Source organism: Salvia hispanica, chromosome 3 (genome assembly GCF_023119035.1).
Source record: "Salvia hispanica cultivar TCC Black 2014 chromosome 3, UniMelb_Shisp_WGS_1.0, whole genome shotgun sequence".
Taxonomy (NCBI): domain Eukaryota; kingdom Viridiplantae; phylum Streptophyta; class Magnoliopsida; order Lamiales; family Lamiaceae; genus Salvia; species Salvia hispanica.
In genome coordinates this window covers 50,740,110-50,760,636 of record NC_062967.1, presented here as the reverse complement: position 1 = coordinate 50,760,636, position 20,527 = coordinate 50,740,110, and the positions used below count along the sequence as shown (strand labels likewise).

Genomic DNA, 20,527 nt, shown 5'->3' with positions numbered 1-20,527 from the left:
GCATTTAATTAAGATTTCTCTGTGTTGTTAGTATTTCCTAGTAGGAGAGGATTATATTTTAGTGAAGGTATCTTAATTTAGAGACAGGTAGATTGAATTAACATAATCTGACTCTGCTTTTTGAAAATTGCTTCAGCCACTCCCCTAATTATTAATATGACAAATCTACCCCGGGTCTTTCACGGAAGTCTACTCAATTCAAGTTGTTTCCGAAGGGTTTACTGGTCATTATGCAGAAAAGTTTTTTGAATTTTTTTATTTTCCTTTTTTCTAGAGAGAGAAACAAAATCACGCCGATTTGAACTCAGTCCCAAATCACTTCTCTCTCTCTCTCTGAAAAACTCTATCATCTTCACTCATATTATACCCACTGCAGCAGTGTGCACTGTTTTTAAATTAATCTCTCCCAAATCTCTTCTCACCCGCTCATAAATTTGTATCTATACAGGCATTGTGATAATTAATACGCAAGGCTTCGGAAATTTGATGCGCGGTGCAAGGAGAAAATAGATCAGTGATGGCGGAGGTTTCCGGCGAGGGAAGTGCTGCCTTTGCGGCGGAGCGGAATCCCGGAGAGGCCAGCGGCAATGCGCAGACGTCCACGCCGCTAACCGTGTCGGCGTCGTTCAAGGAGGGAAGCAGCAAGGGTTCTTCGCGGCGGAGGGCGTCGGTGCGGCCGAGCCTCGACGCGGATGAGTTTATAAATCTGCTCCATGGTTCGGATCCGGTGAAGGTGGAGCTCAATCGACTGGAAAACGAAGTCAGAGGTGAGTCTCTTCAGCTGGATCCACTAGATTCTCACTCTGATATGTGCATTTAATTAGGGGATTGTAAATTTAGAAATAATAGAGATTAATTGCAAGCTTCGAACAAAATCATATCCTAGTTTATTTATCCATATTTGCTTTATCTTTATTTTTAAAGGACCACTATGTGATGTTTTAGAAACTTATGAGATGAAAATGGACACTTTAGCGAGGGCTGCTGTTTTGCAGATAAGGATAGGGAATTGGGAGAAGCCCATTCTCAGATCAAGGCGTTAAAGTTGTCCGAGAGACTTCGTGAAAAAGCTGTTGAAGAGGTTTCTTTTGCTCTTATTTTAAATTTGTTTTCGTGGACTAATCTATATTCTGTGTTCAGAGGAAATGGGGTTGGTTGCGAGGGGAGGGTATTGGGATGAGTTAAGGGATACCTGTGTACAACAATCCAATTTTAATCTTTTATCATCATATTATACTTTGACAATATTGTGATTCCGTAATTGTTGTTGGTAATGACTTGTTTTACCACTCTTGAAAATTGAAATCATCGCTGTTAGACTTTCTTAACCGTCCTTATTCGAGTGTTTGTGTTTTCAGTCTCTGTTAGTGGCTATACTGGTGGCCATCTTGATCTCAGCCTTGTGTATAGCATTTTATATGTAAAAAAACTGGGAAGAGTTTTCTTTTTCTTCACTAAAAGTCTAAAACTAGGGATGTAGTGTTGTTTTGAGAACTAATTTCCCCATAGGTCAGTTTCCAAGTTCCATAGCTATAAAAACATTGGAAGAAAGATATGAGGTTATCAGGTTATTATATTTCTTTTGTCGGTATTATAACATATGCAGACCCATGTCAATTTAATGGATCATGTATTGGATATGACACCATCAATTTAGGTTGCTAGTGCTCTTCCATTTCAGAAGAACTCAAGAGTCTAAAATAATTTGGCTTGGGCCATTAATCTGAAGTCAGGCTTTCATGTATATCGTAGTGGTTATGTGTTAAAAAACTGTTTAAGCTAGTTCATTTTCTTCCTTCCCTGCAAGTACCTTGATGAACTTGAATCATGTCAGATATCTGAGGTTTCTTTGTTTTACTTTAGCTAACTGATGAGTTGGGAAAGGTGGATGAGAAGCTCAAATTAACAGAATCGCTTCTGGAAAGCAAGGTACTTTTTCTATATTTTCTCCTTCCCCCTTTTCTTCCGGGTTATATAATTTTGATAATGTTCGTTCTTTAACTAACATTCATGGGAATTAACATTTGTGGGCAGAATCTTGAAATCAAGAGAATTAATGATGAAAAGAAGGCTTCCATGGCTGCTCAATTTGCAGCTGAAGCCACTCTTAGGAGAGTTCATGCTGCCCAAAAGGATGATGATATGCCTCCAATTGAAGCAATCTTAGCTCCATTGGAGGCTGAGCTCAAGCTTGCTCGCCAGGAGGTCCGTGTCTCTTTGCTTCTGATCTTGTCGTTGAACTACATTTATTGAGAGCATTAATGAAATAACCTTGCCTAGTTCCTTCTAGATGTCAAAGCTGCAGGATGATAACAAAGCACTGGACCGGCTTACAAAATCAAAAGAGGCTGCTCTACTTGAAGCAGAGAGAACTGTACAGGTAGCACTGGCAAAAGCTTCTATGGTCGATGACCTTCAAAACAAGAACCAAGAACTGATGAAGCAGATAGAAATTTGCCAGGTTTGTGATGTTCTCTCTTTTTTTTTTCTAAAAGAAGTTTGAAGGCAGACAGATTTGTCTTCTTCCTCTAATGAAAGATCATATATGCTTGATCAGGAAGAAAATAAGATACTAGACAAAATGCATCGGCAAAAGGTTGCCGAGGTTGAAAAACTTACGCAAACTGTACGTGAACTCGAAGAGGCTGTGCTTGCTGGTGGCGCAGCTGCCAATGCTGTACGGGACTACCAACGTAAAGTTCAGGAGATGAATGTAATGTTCTATACGCATCAACACTGTTCAAATCATCATTACTTGTACAAAACTATTCTATTATTTTCTTTGCATAAGTGACTAAAACTATTTTAATTTCAGGAAGAAAGAAAAACTCTTGATCGGGAATTAGCTCGTGCCAAGGTAACGGCTAATAGAGTAGCAACTGTGGTGGCTAATGAATGGAAAGATGCTAATGACAAAGTAATGCCTGTCAAACAATGGTTAGAAGAAAGAAGGTTCTTGCAGGTATTTAGTTATACATCCTTTCTTTGCTTGTCAAAATTATATGTATGTGATAGTGGGAGTAGTAGTTTTCACAAGTCAATACTTTGAGAGTAAGTTCTCATAATATCATTCTCTATCTTCAAAGGGGGAGATGCAGACACTCAAGGACAAGCTAGCCATCACTGAGAGGGCAGCAAGATCTGAAGCCCAGTTGAAAGTAAATGGCTTATTTTACTATGTTGTTTTAAAATCAGAAAGCTTGACTAAAATATAATGAATCTAAACATATATCTTCCTCACCAGGAAAAGTATCAGCTACGTTTGAAAGTTCTTGAAGAGACTTTGAGATCACCAAACACAGCAACTCGTGGTACACCAGAGGGAAGAAGCTCAAGCAATGGCCCTTTACGACGCCAGTCGCTGGGTGGAGCTGATAACATTTCAAAATTGACTTCCAATGGCTTCTTACCCAAGAGATCACCATCATTCCAATTAAGATCTTCTGGTAGCAGTTCAGTCTTGAAACATGCAAAAGGGACATCAAAGTCATTTGATGGTGGTTCAAGATCTTTGGACAGGTCCAAAGTTCTCTTAAATGGACTAGGACCAAACTTTAAGCAGAGCCAATCTTGTGATGGAACTAAGGAAACTGAGACAGAAAGTAGTGCATGGAAAGCAACTCAAGTAGAAAAACCTAGTGACATACAAGTTACTGAAAAAGAAGATAGTGTGCCTGGGTTGTTATACGATATGTTACAAAAAGAGGTGATTTCATTGAGGAAGGCTTGCCATGAAAAGGATCAAAGCCTCAAAGACAAGGATGATGCAATTGAGGTTGATTTCTTTCCTTTCTAAGTCCTTTGTTGCTATTGTCTTAATGCTAAAGGTTTTTGGTCCTTTCCACAATCAGATGTTAGCAAGGAAGGTAGAAACTTTGACTAAAGCAATGGAAGTGGAGGCCAAAAAGATGAGAAGGGAGGTGGCTGCTATGGAGAAGGAGGTGGCTGCAATGCGGGTGGACAAGGAACATGATAATAAGTCCAAAAGGTTGGGTAATTCAAAGAGTTCAGTGAACAGCTCTCAGATGCTTCCTGGAAGGTATGCTGTATTAGTTCTTGACAAGGGCCAATGACTCCACCCACTCCCACTCCATTCCCCATTGTATCATTATCATAACATAGAGTATGCTTGGAAGTTCTATTGTGCTTGGTTTTCCATTAGAAGACACCTACTGGAAATATATTGTCGTTGGTTCCGAACAGCAGGAACTGATTTGACTTATATTAGTATTTAGAAACGTAGTTACTTGACTGCGTATGCCAAAAATCTATTCATACTAGGATTGTCTTGATGAGTAAACCTGTCTTAAGTATTTTTCCTTGTTAGTCTTTCTCTAGCCTTTAGGTATATATGCTGTGGATCAGATGCAAAAAAAAATTCTGGACACGCGTAGCATGGGAACTGAATCTTGGATGCATTAGTACACTGTTAGCTGCCTATGGAATCTTAGATGCATTAGTACACTGTTAGCTGCTAATGGTTTAATTCTTTTTTATGGACCTTTGCATACTTGGTGTGTAAATTTTTTGGCAAATACCCATTTTCATATCCTCTATCTCTGATATTATATATCATCTATTCCACTATATTTGTGTGGTTTAATTTTTTTTATATTATACATTGCATTTTCCGGTAGACTCATTTTTTAAAATCTTCTCCTAAAAGTCACCTAGTTTATGCTGAGCATTTTTTTGTCTTTTGCTCATGTTCTCCTTAGCACACTGGTCTTGTCACATGATGTGTCCTGGTTTTCTGATATTGTCCCAGCTACGTTGACCTCTCCACCGTATGCCAACATTAAATAGCAGCCTATTTTGTTGACTTCGTGTGTCGAATCATGATGGCTAACTATTCATTGTTGTACCAACTAATGATATTTATTTCTTGGAAACCATGCATTGGATTGTTCAATGTGGGTTCAGTATTTGAATCATAACTGTCACGATTTCACATTGAGCTGCTTAGTCTTCCTTTGCCTGATGTGGTTTGGAAGCATATCGATTAGGATTAATAACTTAATTTTCCTGTGCAGCACATAATTGTTTTTGAAGCAATTGTTCATATTCAAGCTCGACTAAATGCTGGATGCCCATGATTATGACATGAACTACTGCCCAACAGAAGTCGTTTAGTCATCTTATATTCTTATTTGCATGCATAAAACTTGTCAAGATTTTTGAGAGATGCATATTGCTCCCCCCCCCCTCCCAGTATCAATAATTTTTTTTTGTGGTGCTTCACTTAATGTTGTTAATAGTTATCATCTGCACTTATTATGTACGTCCATGAGAGCCCCCCTTCTGTTTTGCTCTGAGTCTTTATTTGAGACCATCACCATAATTTATGAATTAACGCATAATTATCTGCAGGACTGTAACAAGAAGCGGCCTGACTCACAATAGCAGATAATCCAGTCACAACATTGAGGGATTTGGTTGTTTCGTCCTTCTCATTTTCTAATTTCACCCTTTCACTGTTGTTTGTATAATCGTAACAAGCATGCCAATGGCTCTTTGGTTGTGGGAAGAGAAGAAAATGATGCAAAGATGATGAGGGTTCGTGGAAAAACGATAGGTGTGCTTCTGACTTAGACTACTATAATCACTCCTCTGCGCACGAACGGGAAGGCATGAAAGTGGAGCTAACTTTTTGGCTGATGATATATTTGAGTGGCAGTTTAATATGTTGTATAGGTAACTTGTTGGCTTATGGGTTGCCCGCATACTGTCGTCCTCTCTATTATTTGCAGTCTATATTTGGAATCTGCAGTTTAGTGTGATTGGTATTTGTCGAGGTTTGTCGATATTCTTGTTATCCGATAAAATATCAGATTTTTCCATTTTGGTGAACTTTTTGGCATTCGAATTCTAGCTCTAGCAAATGTTGATGGGCATGCTACATTATTTTTATTTGTTGTGTGTCTGCCAATTTGCTCTGATTATTAATTATCTCAAGATCATTGGAGTTGTGAGAATTCGTATGAATACAGTCTGTATATATTAACTTGTCCAGGTTGGTGTGACCTCGTGGTCAAAATATTCTTTGCAAGGCTCTGGGCTTGGTGTATGTGTCAGAGTGATTTGCTTTGCTTTTGTTAACAGAATAAAGAGATGATGCTTTCATTATCATATAGGAATCATATCATTTTAGTATCTGGGAATTCTCAAAATATTGGATCATGTTGCTACACATAAATGCAATGTATGTAGGGAAACTTGAAATCTTATTATCGGATCACATGTTGCCCTATTTTCCCCTCAACTCATAAATAAATGGTGAATCATGAAAACCCATAACTTTGAATAAAATATCTAGTTAACAGTCGGTGGATGGGTGGTTTGTATGACAGTGAGATGTCATTGTTGGTTGGGCCTTCCATAATTCAATTATTCTATTTCGTCATATTTAAGTGATTATGAATCGTTTTGCTTTATTTCAAGATACTTTGAAATAAAGCTAATATTAGTATATTAGTATATTAGTAGTACTCCCTCCGTCCGCGAATAGGAGTCCCGTTTTTCTATTTTAGTCCGTCCGTGAATAGGAGTCCCGGTTCACTTTTACCATAAATGGTAATAGGGTCCCACCTTCCACTAACTCATTTCACTCACCTTTCATTTAAAACTAATATATACAAGTGGGATCCCTATTCTACTAACTTTTTTCTACCCACTTTTCTTAACATTTCTTAAAACCCGTACCGCCCATTAATGGAACTCCTAATGGCGAACGAGGGAGGGAGTAATAATAAATTGGGGAGACTGTTACCTTGGTATCCAGACAGACGTTCACGTATCTCCGTGGTTTTGTTCGCAAAAAACACGGTAAAATGGAGTGGGAAAATGGGATTTGGTTATCCGTTGGCATTATAGTATAAGGGCCAGTTTTTTAGCCTTGATAATACAGGAAAATGAAAGTAGTCCACCTTTTTCTCTCTGTTTTGTACCATTGATCGTTTTTCCATTCGACCCGGGATTTGGGTCTTCGACCCGTCCTTTTTTACTGTTTTAGGTAGAATTCCATTGTTAAACAATCCAGAAAATCTTGTGGGTTTATTTTCCAATTTGGGGGAGTGTGGAAGGACTATAATTCATCTTCCTCATCTACCCTCGACACCTCATTGCAGCGCTCCAAACTTTGCGAAAGGATTTCATTTTGTGGAGGTAAGTTTTATACAATTGAAACATTTGATTATGTGGCCTTTCAGATCGAATCTGGACTTGCTTCTTCCATCGGTTCGAGATCGGTGCAGTTTTTGCAAATTTGATTTTGAACGATTCTTGTAGCTCACTTGTCTCGCCGTGTTTCATTTTGTTAATATGAATTATTTATGGTTGATTGTGTGGTCTTTCAGATCGCCCCTTCAATTTTTTCTTCCGTGGGTTCTAGATTGGTGAACTTTTTGCAAATTAGATTTTGAACGATTCTTGCAGCTCACTTGTTTCGCTGTGTTTCATTTTGTGAATATGAATTATTTACTATTGAATTGTAGAAGATATGCATACACATTTTAGGCAGAGCCAAAATCAGTGACTTTTACATCATATGTATTATCGTGGTTGTGAATTGCAAAATAAGCAGTAGCGGTGTCTTTTGTAGATTTCCCTGTTCTTCGACAATGGCATCTCCAGTTTCGACGACGGCACTTGTAATTCAACTGATGGAGGAGGTTATGCATAGCCATCAACTTGATGTTATTGCAATGATTCTCATATATCTACAACAGAACCGTCGGAGGCTGAACCAAAGATCTGTACGAGCTATTTATGGTCGTATCAAAAGGATACCAGACCAAGTGAGGCATATTAATCGCTTGGTCAATGTATCCGATGTGGCATGTTTAGAAAACTTGCGTATGGATCGGAACGCTTTCGGAAGGCTATGTCGCATATTCAGACAAACTGGTGACCTAACAGACGGCAGGTTTGTGAAGGTTGAGGAGCAGGTCGCGTTGTTTCTATCTATCTTGGCACACCACAAAAAGAATCGCGTTGTCAAATTTGATTTCCTGCGTTCTGGATACACGGTTTCTCGCTATGTTCATCGTGTCCTACGAGCTGTGATTAGGTTGCAAGCCTCTCTGCTTGCTATACCGGAACCGATAACAGATGATTGCACCGACAACAGATGGAAGTGGTTCAAGGTGTTAGCTTTTACAGCCCAAAGAGGTTCAATATAATGTAGTTCTAGCTTTTAAACAAATTTGTTATTGATGCAGGGGTGCCTTGGAGCTCTAGATGGGACTTATATCAGCTTACACGTGCCCCAGACTGATAAACCTCGGTATCGTTCACGAAAAGGTCAAATTTGCACCAACACCTTAGCCGTTTGTGACCGGGATATGAAGTTCGTGTATGTGCTACCGGGTTGGGAGGGATCTGCAGGGGATGCTCGGGTCCTCCGCGATGCTGTGAATCGCCCCAATGGATTGAAGGTTCCTCGAGGTGTGATTTAGGAACCGTTATACTTGATTCTCAGCTATCTATTACTATTGATCAAAGTTGATTATTCGATTGCAGGTAATTACTATCTATGCGACAATGGTTATGCAAATAGTGATGGTTTCCTAACTCCCTTCAAAGGTGTCCGCTACCATCTAAAAGAATGGGGGCCCGCTACTGAGGCTCCTCAGAGTCCACGTGAAATTTTCAATATGAGACACACGCGTGCACGAAATGTCATCGAGCGTGCGTTCGCTGTACTTAAAATGCGTTGGGGAATCTTGAGGAGTGCAGCCTTTTACCCGGTGAAGGTGCAGATTAGGCTTATTATGGCTTGCTTTCTACTTCACAACTATGTGCGAGGCGCAATGTTATCCGATCCAATCGAATTGGCAATGGATGGAGGTCATATTGACAATGATTTAGAAGCCGAGGCTGTTGAAAATGAGTTTGTTGACACAGTTGAGCCTACAACAGAGTGGAATACTCATCGAGATGCCTTAGCACAATCGATGTGGAAAGTGGTATGTTTTTTTATGACAAAATTCTTATGTTTGATTACTTGTGTTGTGGTCAGTTTTGGCCTTAGCAAGCACCTAATATGAACTATGCAAATTTCAGTAGACCGGTGCTCCGCTATGATGCAGTTGAACCCAAGATGCCCCTGTAGTGTGTACCACCTCTTTGAAGGTGTGGTGTCGAGATTGCAGATGGCGTAGCCGGTCAGTCAGTTCAGAGATTGTGAGTTCGATCCCGAACTCACCCTGTATAGCCAGCCCACACTCGTTCAAGACCCATGGGGGTATATTACTACCTTCCCAGCATGCGTTGTCGCGCGGAAAGTTAGAGATACATGTAGTAGAATGAGTTGCCTACAAGCCTTTTTATAATACTCATCTTAAAAAGAAAGGTGTAGTAGATTACATCACACAACTACCCACTCCTCACTCAGCAATTAATGGTTAGCTTTAATTAAGCATAAGATAAACCTGACTCATATCTCTCATCTTCATTGATTATCTCAGAGGATTGACATCGAACTACCCCATCTACCCCCATCAACCATTCTGCAGAGCACTTCTTCATTGCGCACCGTTTTCGGAGTCAACTTTACAGTAATCCCGCACTAGATTTGGGTAAGTTGAGAATTTATTGCAATTTAGGTGGAGCTCCCTCTTCTCTTTCTCTTATAATCCTAATCAATAAATAGCTCTACGATGGTTATAGAACTCATCACACAATGGCAGCTCCCCCTCTGAATGATGGTGAATATGCAAGGCTCCCAGGTTTCTTCAAGTGCTACTCCGAGGGCCTCCACAACAACGGAATTGTAAGATTCATAGTTTTATTCTTTGATATATATTCGATTCTTGTGTCAAAAATAGAAGCAAAATGATACTATTATTTTTTTTCACCTGCAGCGCCTCCCACCTGAATTTGTTGGTCGGCATGGGGCTGACCTGCCACATCAATGTGTTCTTATGATGCCCAATGGGAGAGTGTGGGGTGTAACTCTGCTGAGAGTTGCAAATGGCTTCTTTTTCAGGATTGGATGGAGTAGCTTTGTTCAAGCCAACGAGATCGTGAATCTGGACGTGCTCATGTTCACATGGCTTGGTGGAGGCACATTCCATGTGAAGCGATTTGATTTTGGCAGTGGTTGCCCACCGAAAAAAGACTTAAGAGGTAATGATTTGTTCAAACTAATATAAAGTCTAAGATAGAAACAACAATGGCGGTGTATTTTGTGGAAGAACCGAAAAAAATGATATAATATTACTTATATTTAAAATTCTGCAAAGGTATCAACATTGTATTTAATAAAATAAAGAAATTTGGTAATGCGTGTATTTATTGGAGTAATGCCTTATGCTTTATCATTGTTAGCATTAAGCATTTACTAATATCTTTAATTAGAATAATGCTAGCATTTTGACTTGGCTATGGGAAAAGTCTTAAAATATTAATATAAGCTAGAATTTTTTCATATTTCAGTGTTTATTCGTTGTAAAGTTCAATGAATTAACATATTTTAGAGCCATATTATTTGAAAATTACATTCTTTAATAATAATATTTTTAAATTTTAGCACCACTCATTGAATTAACATAGTTTTTGCCCCGTCCATATGTGTAGCTCATGGAGAGATTCCAAGCGACGAAGACTACTACTCCCCCGATATACAATCGTCTGACGATTACTCTCCCTCTGAAAGTGAGTCCGATGCAGAGTCCGAGGATGAATACGAAGCAGAGGTGATGCCGCCCGCTGAAGGCGTGTACCCCACTTTCAATTTGGTACTGACTCCGAAAAATATTGCGGGCTGCTTCGTGAGTATTGAAATTTAACACCATATTGTACTCCTCGTATAAGCTTCCTGCTAGAATACATTATATGAATTTTTTTTTATGATCTAGGAACTGCCTCTTCAATTCTGGAATGCATACATCCCTGCCGCCTCTATGCAAGATCAACGCGCCTACTTCACCACCTTTGACAACACTTGGGAGATGCATTTAGGTACCGGCAAAGGCAAGCTTTGGGTTGAACATGGGTGGAAGTGCTTTATGCAAGGCAATGCCTTAGTTGAAGGAGATCGACTGTCATTCCAGTTGGTGGATAGGGATGATGTGCAGTTTTATGTGACCATTAACATTTGAATAGATAAAAGCTATATGATGCATATAACGCTAACGTCTCGCTCTTTTTGTTTTTTGTGGGGTATCAAGCACTAGCAATGAGTCATAACAGAAAATGACCATGGGCGATGACTACTATATGATAATATAGTGTAGTGTTTTCATATGTATTGGTCTCATGTTATTAATGTAATATGAGAATGTGCAATCGAATTGGTCTCATGTCATTAATGTAATATGGCCGCGCAGTTATCGGCAAGTTTTGAAATTGTTGTGGATGGATGGACCTCATGGAGGACAAACACTATGCTACAACAGAATATCATCAAAATATTTTATAAATTTTGTGGATCAAACAAGTAGTGGTTATATAAACTATTTAGCATCACACCTTCATTACTTCCATACGCTTTTGTAGATATCAAAATAACCATCAACCTAGCAATCCATACCAACAAAATAGTCATACTGGTTCATAGATATGCATCTATTTACATTAGCAAAATAGCCACTAGCTTAGCAAACCATACTAACTTAGACCCACACCATACTTATAATTACATAGCAAAAAGCAGAGTGATCCTAATAGCCCATACCAACACTAGCTTCATTGTCATCTGCCCCACACACATTCTCGATCAGTTAGCAGAACACTTCTCCAATGCGCGAAGGACATACGCATGCCTTGCCACCTCTGGGAGACTCATGAAGAAGTCCAAGCGCTGAACTTTTTCCAGAATGAAGTCAGAAGCATCAAAGACTTGGGCAAGGTTTATTCCATTGATATTACCAACAAGCTCGAAAACATCCTTACGTGCCTTTGTGAGGTCGAATTCATAACCAATCCTGGTCCCCAGATACTCAAGTCGAGCATTGGTGGCTTCATGCATTTTTCCAATGACATCCACAAGTCCCTCCAAAGCATCGTGCTTTTTGCGCTTCTTGCTCGAGGTTTCAGTTGGTGGTGTCTCACGCGCACGAGAGAATCCACTATCAGTCATCACAGGAGGTGCCTCACGCCCACGAGAGAATCCATTGTCACTCATCACAGGAGGGGAGTCCCTGTTCAGCCCTGCATCACCTCCAAGGAAGTCATGGAGACCAAAGTCGTAATCGAGGCCAGTTCCATTAGTTGCCACTTGCTCAATCGGATCGAGTCCGTTGTAAGCATCAAGCATGTCTTCAGCTGTTATCCCACTCGCCCTATCCTTACCAAAGATCCACTTCCAGTCCTCGTAATATGGCCACGACTTAGTACGTAGTCCATGGGCAGCCCCGTCAGCCTGTATTAATGATGTTAGTTACAATCGCGAAACTGTGATAGTATATAGTTCAAGAGATATGTATGGAGTCTACAAGTACCTTAACAATCTGGCTCCATTGATCGTCGCTTACGTCGATCTTATAGTCACCGTGAACATTGAATCCCACACCACTTCGATCTAATATTTTTGACAGAGCATAGAAACTCTTCTTCCAGGTGTGAATTCTCGATTGGATATGAGGGTTGGCCTTCAAATCAGTCCCCGGAAACTCTCGGCGCATTGCCTCTTCCGCTCTCTGCAGATACCCAGATCTGAAGCCGTTATCGGCCTTCCAGCCAGTAGCTACCAACTCCTTCATTATCCCAATCAAGAACATTTCCTCTTTGTCGCTCCACGCACGACGAGTTCTCTCTGCATTACATTACATCTGTAATAGATAAGTACTCATTCACATATAAAATTAAACAAAATTGCTCATATATCATACACAACCTTTGCTTCCAGATGGAACTTGCTGACTCCCATAGGTACGAGAGGATCCTGACATCTACATGAATATGTAAAAAAATAAATTAGATGGCACTCAAATAACAAACTCAGAACGTGATCGACAATGAGCGAAGGAGAATTACTTGAGTGAATCGATGTCGATGAAGGGTTCTTTTTTTCGCGGGAGTTCTAGGTCTGATGGCGGGAGGAGGTGCGTCTCGTTATTTATAGAGTGAATCTGAGCGGGAAGTTGGCGCATCGATTGAGCTTCCATGGGCATATTTGGTATTCTCCATGTAAATAGTAGGGGCATATTTGTCAGTAAATATGAAACCAGCTAGAGAAACGCTGTATAAAACAAGGGAGTGGAAAAAGACCAATTTAGTCCAAGTTACAAAACTTAAGTTTAATTACTTCACTAAACACTATTGTCCATGAAATAATCAAGGCCCAAGTCGTAGCCACCTTATTCCCATCAAGGCTAAAAAACGGGCCCTAACTAAGCTGAGTAAATTTCCCTTAGTGTGTGACTGTGTGTATATGTGTTTCCCCTTTTAATTACTTTCAGTGTCTGTTTTTCCAGGCAGTGTGCTATGTGCTAATAAGGCCTATTTCGAAGAGCACTTACCGGAGGATAAACCGGCAGGTTGCAGAGCTACTATGGCTCGAGCTTGTGTGGCTGATCGATTGGTGGGCTGGTCTCAAGGTGAAAATCCTCTGTAGAAATGGATATATAATCCACCAGTAATACTCAACTTAGCTTATTAGCTCCAGCATAGGTTGCTATCTGCAGTGGAAGTGCATATCAGTTGATGTAACTTATTGATTGAGTTGTCGTGTTACTGCGTTTACTTGCTAGTTTGATGACAATCTTCAGTACAATTTGTAGTTGCTAGGGGCGATGGAAGACAGTCTTTTGAGCCAACAATACTCTAACAACAGATTTAGCTCTCTAGAGTCTAACTTTTTGGATGTAGTCTCATTGAGCATGTGATGTTGTTCTTGAGATTCTTAGGTAAAAATTATGCTAGTGATGATCATAGCCAGTTTTAATCCTTTACATGGGAAGTTTCTTGTGCCTATAGCCCTACACTATACCACCCAAATCTCAACGCCCAAAATATTTTCTTTTAACAGGCTTTTGTGTTTATGCATGAACGGTCATTAAAACTGTTTGTTTTCATTTGAACCACCTGTCTGCCTCACATCCCTTTACTAATTTGGTTTCAGATTGAACTGTACACTGATTCTGAAACCTTCAAGTTAATGGGTAAGCCCACTTAGTTCTTCGTACTTAATCTTTATACCTTGATATTACTTGAGTCACTTATATCATGTTATATTGGTAATTTCCAGGTAAAGAACATGCACTCGTCATGTGTAACCACAGGAGTGACATTGATTGGCTTGTTGGATGGGTTTTGGCTCAGGTTTGCCATCTGCCTTCTAAACAATGATTATATGGATCTGCCAATTCAGTATGAGAACTATGTCTATTTTTCCCATGCGCATTGAATAATGAATATCATGATTATGTAATGCAGAAAAATGGACCCACTTATTTGATATTGATGCATCATATCCACATATATAATGAATACATTTCGTCTTATCAGCAATTAAAGTATAATCATAGATTAATTTAGCACAGGTACACTGTTGGAAGTTGGTATTTGGCTCAAATTTCTAGCTATTTCAAATTGAGTGGCAACAAGGATTTCACCTAGTTGGAGATAATAATGCATACTAGAGATGCTTTTACGGTTTTACCTATTCTGGTGCATGCGCCATGAATCAGATATATAGATTCTGAGACAGTCATTTTTTATTATTGGAATATTGGTACCCTCAAGAAACATTCCTGTGTCATATGTAATTGCTGAACATAGAAAGTGCAAGGTTGAGAGTTTTGACATATGTTTGATCACATCTGGTTCTTTGGTGTCATCTTTATTACGGCGCTATTAGTTACCGAAATTTGGATATCTTTTGATAGCGTTCAGGTTGCCTTGGTAGCACTCTGGCTGTTATGAAGAAATCATCAAAGCTCCTTCCTGTAAGTGCCTAATGATAACCGTCTTATGACATTAATCCCATAGCTTTCACTTGAAGTTAGTTTTCAATATTGTTTTGTGTCTTCTGATCATTATATGAGCAGTGTTGTTAGTGGTGCGGGGTGCACCGGGGGGACAGGGCGTGCGCCCCACCGCCACCACGAATTGGGGTGCATTTATAGTTCAAAATTTGCATAACACACTGCACTATTATTTTGTATTGATCCACCACTGCATTTTGTGAATATATACTACTGTATTTTTTTAATCGGAGTACTTTAGATACATAGGTGGATGCTCCTAATATAATGAATATAATGGGTAATGTGTTTTTCTATTTAAGTACATATAATATATATGTATATAGCATGCCTATGGAAAAGTGCCTGAGAGGAAAAAAAAAAAGCAAAAAGCAAAAAGAAAGCCGTATAGTATAATTTTCTGTTTATAATATTAACAGTAAAAGTGTCTGCAGCGTATGGAAAAGTGTCTATGAGAGAGAGAGAGCTTGCATATGTGCGTATTCAGTAAATGAGACCCTCTTAGAGAGAAAGAGAAAAAAAAAGAATTATTAATTAAAAAGAAAGTGCCTATGACAGAGAAAGAGAATGTCTATAAGAGTAATTATTATAGAGACCTGCAACCTGCATCTTACATTTAAACTACCTAAAAAGTTGTCTCTATTTAAATATTAAGGAGATTGTTCATCTTCTTCCCTTCTCATTTTAAATCGCCCCATCGTCACCCCTCTCTCGCCCCAGCCGCCCCGGCGCCCCATGAATGTTGCTCGCCCCACAGTGGTTGGGGCAATTACAGCAGAGCTTCGAGCAGCCCCACGCCTGGGACCGCTTTTAATAAGACTGTATATGAGTCGTATGACAGACTATTTTGATGAAGTTTATTCATTGATGAAATGATTCTACATGCAAAAAGCTAAAGACTTTTTATAGAACGACTGACAGCAAGTAAATAGGGAGCCTTTCTTTGAATAAATAAAACTAAAATATATGAGATGAAGGTCGTACGGGCACTATATCTGGAGTTTATTACTCAGGGCCAAAAACTACACCAAGAAGTGCTGGAATTTGCACCGATATTATATACTCCCCAGTCCCCTCGTCCCATAAAAATAAGGACATTTTCCATTTTGGGATGTCCCATAAAAATATCCCCTTCTATTTTTGGTAACTTCTTTCTCTCTAATAAGGTGGGCCCCATTCTCCACTAACAATACTATAATTACTTTTTCTTTCTATCTCCCTCTTACTTTACCAATTGTGCATTAATTTTCATGCCGTCCCAAAAGTCCATATTTTTGTGGGATGGGGGGAGTAATAAATTATGTTCTCTTTCGTAGTACTGTAATGGTCGAAGTACACACAACAAGTGTGGCCAGTCAAATATGACTAAAACCATCTCCCTGCCGTGTCCATTAAGAAGTTCTTGTTTATCTATTTTGCTCCTTGTATCCTTTCTGTTATACTTTTTCTTTGGAGCGTGCAACAAGGCTTGCTCAAAGATACAATGTAATTTTTTTCTGAGCAGGTCATTGGATGGTCTATGTGGTTCTCTGAATATCTCTTTCTTGAAAGAAGCTGGGCAAAGGATGAAAGCACCTTAAAGGTACTGTTGAGTGGTTGAATACTTGGTAATGAGTTTTCAATCTTTCATATTCCATTTTACTTTTTTTCTTATGTGTGTATTGTTTCTTTCTCTTCTGTTTCTACCTTACTTGATTGCCTAATTGATGGTAGTTAAAATTTGCTGCAGTCAGGACTTAAACGGCTAAGGGATTTTCCTCTGCCATTTTGGCTGGCACTTTTTGTTGAGGGGACTCGCTTCACACAGGCAAAACTTTTAGCTGCTCAAGAATACGCAATCTCAACAGGGCTGCCAGTTCCAAAGAATGTATTGATTCCTCGAACGAAGGTTACAACTTAACCCTCTTTTAAGATGCATTATATTTCCATTTTGCAATGCTTAAGCCTAATTCTGACCAACATGCTTATTTCACATTTTAGAACCTAGAAACTTGAATTCTTCTAATTTTATAGTGATCTTCTTTTAAGTTCTTAACTAATTGGAGTTGTAGCCAAGTTATTTCCAGAGATTCTAGTTATTTAACATATTTCCTGAAATGGAGGCTTCACATTTTCTAGAAGTTCTCATGGTTTGTCAAAATGCATCTCATTAAATATATAGGCCAGTTTGGTCGTTTTTGTAAATTTAATGTGGCACACTTTCTCATTTCAGCATTGCTTTTCAAGATTGCTGTATTACGGATAGCTCTTGTTTCCAAGTATGTTTGAAATATTGGGGAAACAGATAGTATTAAGTATTTAGACGAAACCATACACTTAAAGTTATACCCTGATAAATTGATGTGACCGCATCAGTTAAGATAATCCATACTTTATGGAACATTGAATTTGGTATTAATTTCTGGCTTCTTTCTGAAATTTAGCACCCCTTCTTTCAGTGTGTTGCTACTTCACTTGAAGTATTACTCCTATTTAACTAAGCCGAGGATACTGCCTTTTTAGTCTAAAGGCTGTGGAATCTTGAGATTTTCTGACTTCATTGCTGTTTTTGTCTTTGTTCCTCAAAGTCCCATATGTTCAGCATTGTTTCATTTTGGCCGTCTTTCAGGGTTTTGTAACAGCAGTAAGTCATATGCGTTCATTTGTTCCTGCTATATATGATGTGACGGTTGCTATTCCCAAAGCATCTCCTCAACCAACCATGCTCAGACTTTTTAAAGGACAATCTTCGGTGGTAAGCCTGTAAATCTTATTACCTAGAACTTGTTGATGTGTGGTTGGAAATATTATGCAAATTTGACCCGATTTATGCAACTACTGGTTCAGTGTGCAAAATGGTGTTTCTAGTAATTACAGAATACAGAGCTTGCTGCTACTTCTGTGGATTTTAATTGAACCCGCTTTTTGTGCTTTCCCAATATTTATGTTATTACGGTATTATTAAGGTTCATGTGCACCTCAAGCGACACTTGATGAAGGATTTGCCAGAAACAGATGAAGCAGTTGCTCAATGGTGTAAAGATGCCTTTGTAGCCAAGGTGTTTCACTTTTACTAAATCGCTATTTGGTATTTTCCATTTTCTTAAAGTGTGTTCACCTTATCGAGAAAATTGATCAATGTCATATTCTTATCCTCTTAACAGGATAAGTTATTGGACAAGCACATAGCTGAGGGCTCCTTTGGTGAAAGACAGCAAGACATTGGGCGTCCGGTGAAGTCCCTTTTGGTAATTACTTGATAGTATTCTATTCCACACTCTAACCCTCTATCGAGCAGCTGTAACCTGTTCTCGTCTCTTGCAATGACAGGTGGTCTGTTCTTGGGCCATACTGCTCATTTTGGGAGCATGGAAAGTTTTCCAGCGGTCCTCAATCTTCTCGTCGTGGAAAGGCATCACCTTTTCAGCGATTTGTTTGGCTATCGTGACAATCCTCATGCAGGTCTTGATTCAGTTCTCGAAAGCTGAAAAGTCGACCCCTGCTAGAATCGCTCCGACAGGAGGGCGTGAAGCGTCGAGTAGACAACCAAAACAGCAGTAGGTAAAAGCGTGCACATCTCATCGGCCTCACTATCACTTACCTTCCTGATCCAGCTGAGTTATCTCGTCCATTTTATATATGTAATTTTCTAACAGTTGACATGCATGTTCTTGAATTTCTTATATGGTTGTACAAACACAATTAACTGATCTTGTCATGATTTGGGAGAACTTGGCTTGAAAATTCATTGTTGTTAATTCAACTGTGATGGGATATTGGGGCAAATTTTAGAGCATCTCCAATGGTCGGCTAGCGACCGGCTAGCCGATTCGTCGCGTTGGCCGATCGGCTAGCCGAACCATTGGAGTCGGCCAGCGGAAAATCGGCTAAACTTTCGGCGTGGGTTGGCCGGTCGCTCGGCGCTGGCCGATCGGCACGCCACAATGCCGGCCAGCGCCGATTTTCGTTTTTTTTTTTTTAAAAAAAAAAAACCTATATAAACGCGATTTTCTCTCTCTCTAAATTTCTGTACAAGAGCAACATCTAACGATGGACAACAACAACTAGGCCCAATACAAAATTAAGAACTAAAACAGAAACATGTCATACCGTTCGGCCGGGGGCCTCTCCGCGCCCCCAAACTCCCATGGCAAGGGGGCGTCGCCCCCTTGACCCCCTGACTCGGCTGACCGGGCAGCGAGACCCCGTTTGGCTAGCGGCAAACTATAATGATTCAAGGCATACTAACATTTTTTAATGTATTTTTTTAATAAATTAGGGAGAAGTATAGTGGGGCGGTGGCTCGTGTGTGGAAGCCCAGATTTTTTTTTATTATGTAATTTTTTTGATTTTTAGTTAATGTATTTTTTTTATTTAAATAAAATTAACGAATTTTTTCCGTATATATGTCGTAAATTTAATTTCGTATTGTGATTTTAATTCCGTAAATGTAGTATTTTTTGAATTATTTTTATTGCGGCTGGCCTATGGCTGACCTAAATCTAATGTGGCGAGGTGGATTTTTAGTGCTGCTGACGTGGCAGGGAGAGAGAGTGGCTGGCCGATTACTGGCCCATGTACCATTGGAGATGCTCTTATAGTGAAAGCAGAGGTTTTTTTTTTTGTCTTGTTTTGTCTAATTCTCTCTTGCTATGTAAAATGTGACTGGACTTCAGATTTTGGAATGGAGGATTATTGACGATAGGGGAGTTTAGATTCTTGATTTGTTATATATTTGGGAACAAATTATGCTGATGACTGAATATGGTTGGATTTGTATAACAATCGAGCAAAGGTATTTATTTGATGGATTGCTCTAAAAAAATACTAGTACTACTACTTATTTTATGAAGTTCCCTTTTATATATATAGATACTCCTTTGATTTAATATTTATTCTGAATATACTTCTTCCGTCTCTAAAAGTATGAACTATTTTTTTATTAGTCCGTCTCTAAAAAGTATGAACTTTCTAATCTTACATATCATTTTATTTACAACTTATAACCATTTACTACACTATTAATGATGTGGAACACATTCTCCACTAGCGTTACTTATACGGTTACAATACTATTTATCTCTCTTACTTTATCAATTATACGTTAAAACTTGTACTGAATCAAATGTTCATACCTATTAGGGACGGCGTAAGTATCTATATGTATATTTGTATGAAACTGATTTCAGTACTAAATCTTTTTAGAAAATCAATTTTAATAATCCTGTGGTCCACCGTGAGGTATGCGAGGTCGGGACGCACCAAACCGCCCTCTAGGTGTGGCTCTAGTGGTGCACCAAGTGGCTGCACTTCGCCTCTTTTCCCAATAACACACGGGGCGAATTGTACCTATGAAAAATCGCAACCAGGCCTCAATTTATGAGCCCGCTGTCACTAGAGTCTAACAAATAGACCATGTACTAACTGAATAGACCCTTTAGTATTAAGTACTAGTAACACTGATAATTTTAAAGTTTGTCTCATAATTATATATGAATGAAAATTAGCGTAATAAATAATCGGCACATATGTAATTATTGATATGTATTTATTTCATTTCGTCATCTATTTATTGTTCACGTTCTTTTTAGCACATGTAAAAATGGTGGATTAAAAAA

At 39.1% G+C, this 20,527-nt stretch overlaps 4 protein-coding genes across 4 annotated transcripts; all 4 read left to right on the top strand.

Annotated features, from left to right (window-relative positions):
- The first annotated feature begins 307 nt into the window (after positions 1-307).
- Positions 308-5,850, top strand: LOC125214587 (microtubule-associated protein 70-2-like). The gene is made up of 11 exons (XM_048115677.1): positions 308-767; positions 996-1,081; positions 1,864-1,929; positions 2,035-2,205; positions 2,291-2,461; positions 2,558-2,713; positions 2,816-2,962; positions 3,087-3,158; positions 3,245-3,775; positions 3,852-4,039; positions 5,371-5,850. The coding sequence occupies exons 1-11, from the start codon at positions 518-520 to the stop codon at positions 5,408-5,410; spliced, it is 1,878 nt and encodes a 625-aa protein (XP_047971634.1). The 5' UTR covers positions 308-517; the 3' UTR covers positions 5,411-5,850.
- A 1,084-nt stretch (positions 5,851-6,934) lies between these two features.
- Positions 6,935-9,088, top strand: LOC125217060 (protein ALP1-like). The gene is made up of 5 exons (XM_048118886.1): positions 6,935-7,164; positions 7,601-8,144; positions 8,220-8,445; positions 8,521-8,966; positions 9,064-9,088. Exons 2-5 carry the CDS (start codon positions 7,620-7,622, stop codon positions 9,064-9,066), a joined length of 1,200 nt encoding a protein of 399 aa, XP_047974843.1. The 5' UTR covers positions 6,935-7,164; positions 7,601-7,619; the 3' UTR covers positions 9,067-9,088.
- A 296-nt stretch (positions 9,089-9,384) lies between these two features.
- On the top strand, positions 9,385-11,102 carry LOC125210433 (B3 domain-containing protein REM20-like). The gene is made up of 4 exons (XM_048109991.1): positions 9,385-9,772; positions 9,864-10,128; positions 10,579-10,739; positions 10,860-11,102. The coding sequence occupies exons 1-4, from the start codon at positions 9,683-9,685 to the stop codon at positions 11,100-11,102; spliced, it is 759 nt and encodes a 252-aa protein (XP_047965948.1). The 5' UTR covers positions 9,385-9,682.
- A 2,005-nt stretch (positions 11,103-13,107) lies between these two features.
- Positions 13,108-18,672, top strand: LOC125210432 (1-acyl-sn-glycerol-3-phosphate acyltransferase 2-like). The gene is made up of 11 exons (XM_048109990.1): positions 13,108-13,131; positions 13,404-13,541; positions 14,066-14,105; positions 14,192-14,265; positions 14,832-14,891; positions 16,435-16,512; positions 16,660-16,818; positions 17,539-17,664; positions 17,876-17,968; positions 18,074-18,157; positions 18,240-18,672. The coding sequence occupies exons 1-11, from the start codon at positions 13,108-13,110 to the stop codon at positions 18,468-18,470; spliced, it is 1,107 nt and encodes a 368-aa protein (XP_047965947.1). The 3' UTR covers positions 18,471-18,672.
- Positions 18,673-20,527: the final 1,855 nt, after the last annotated feature.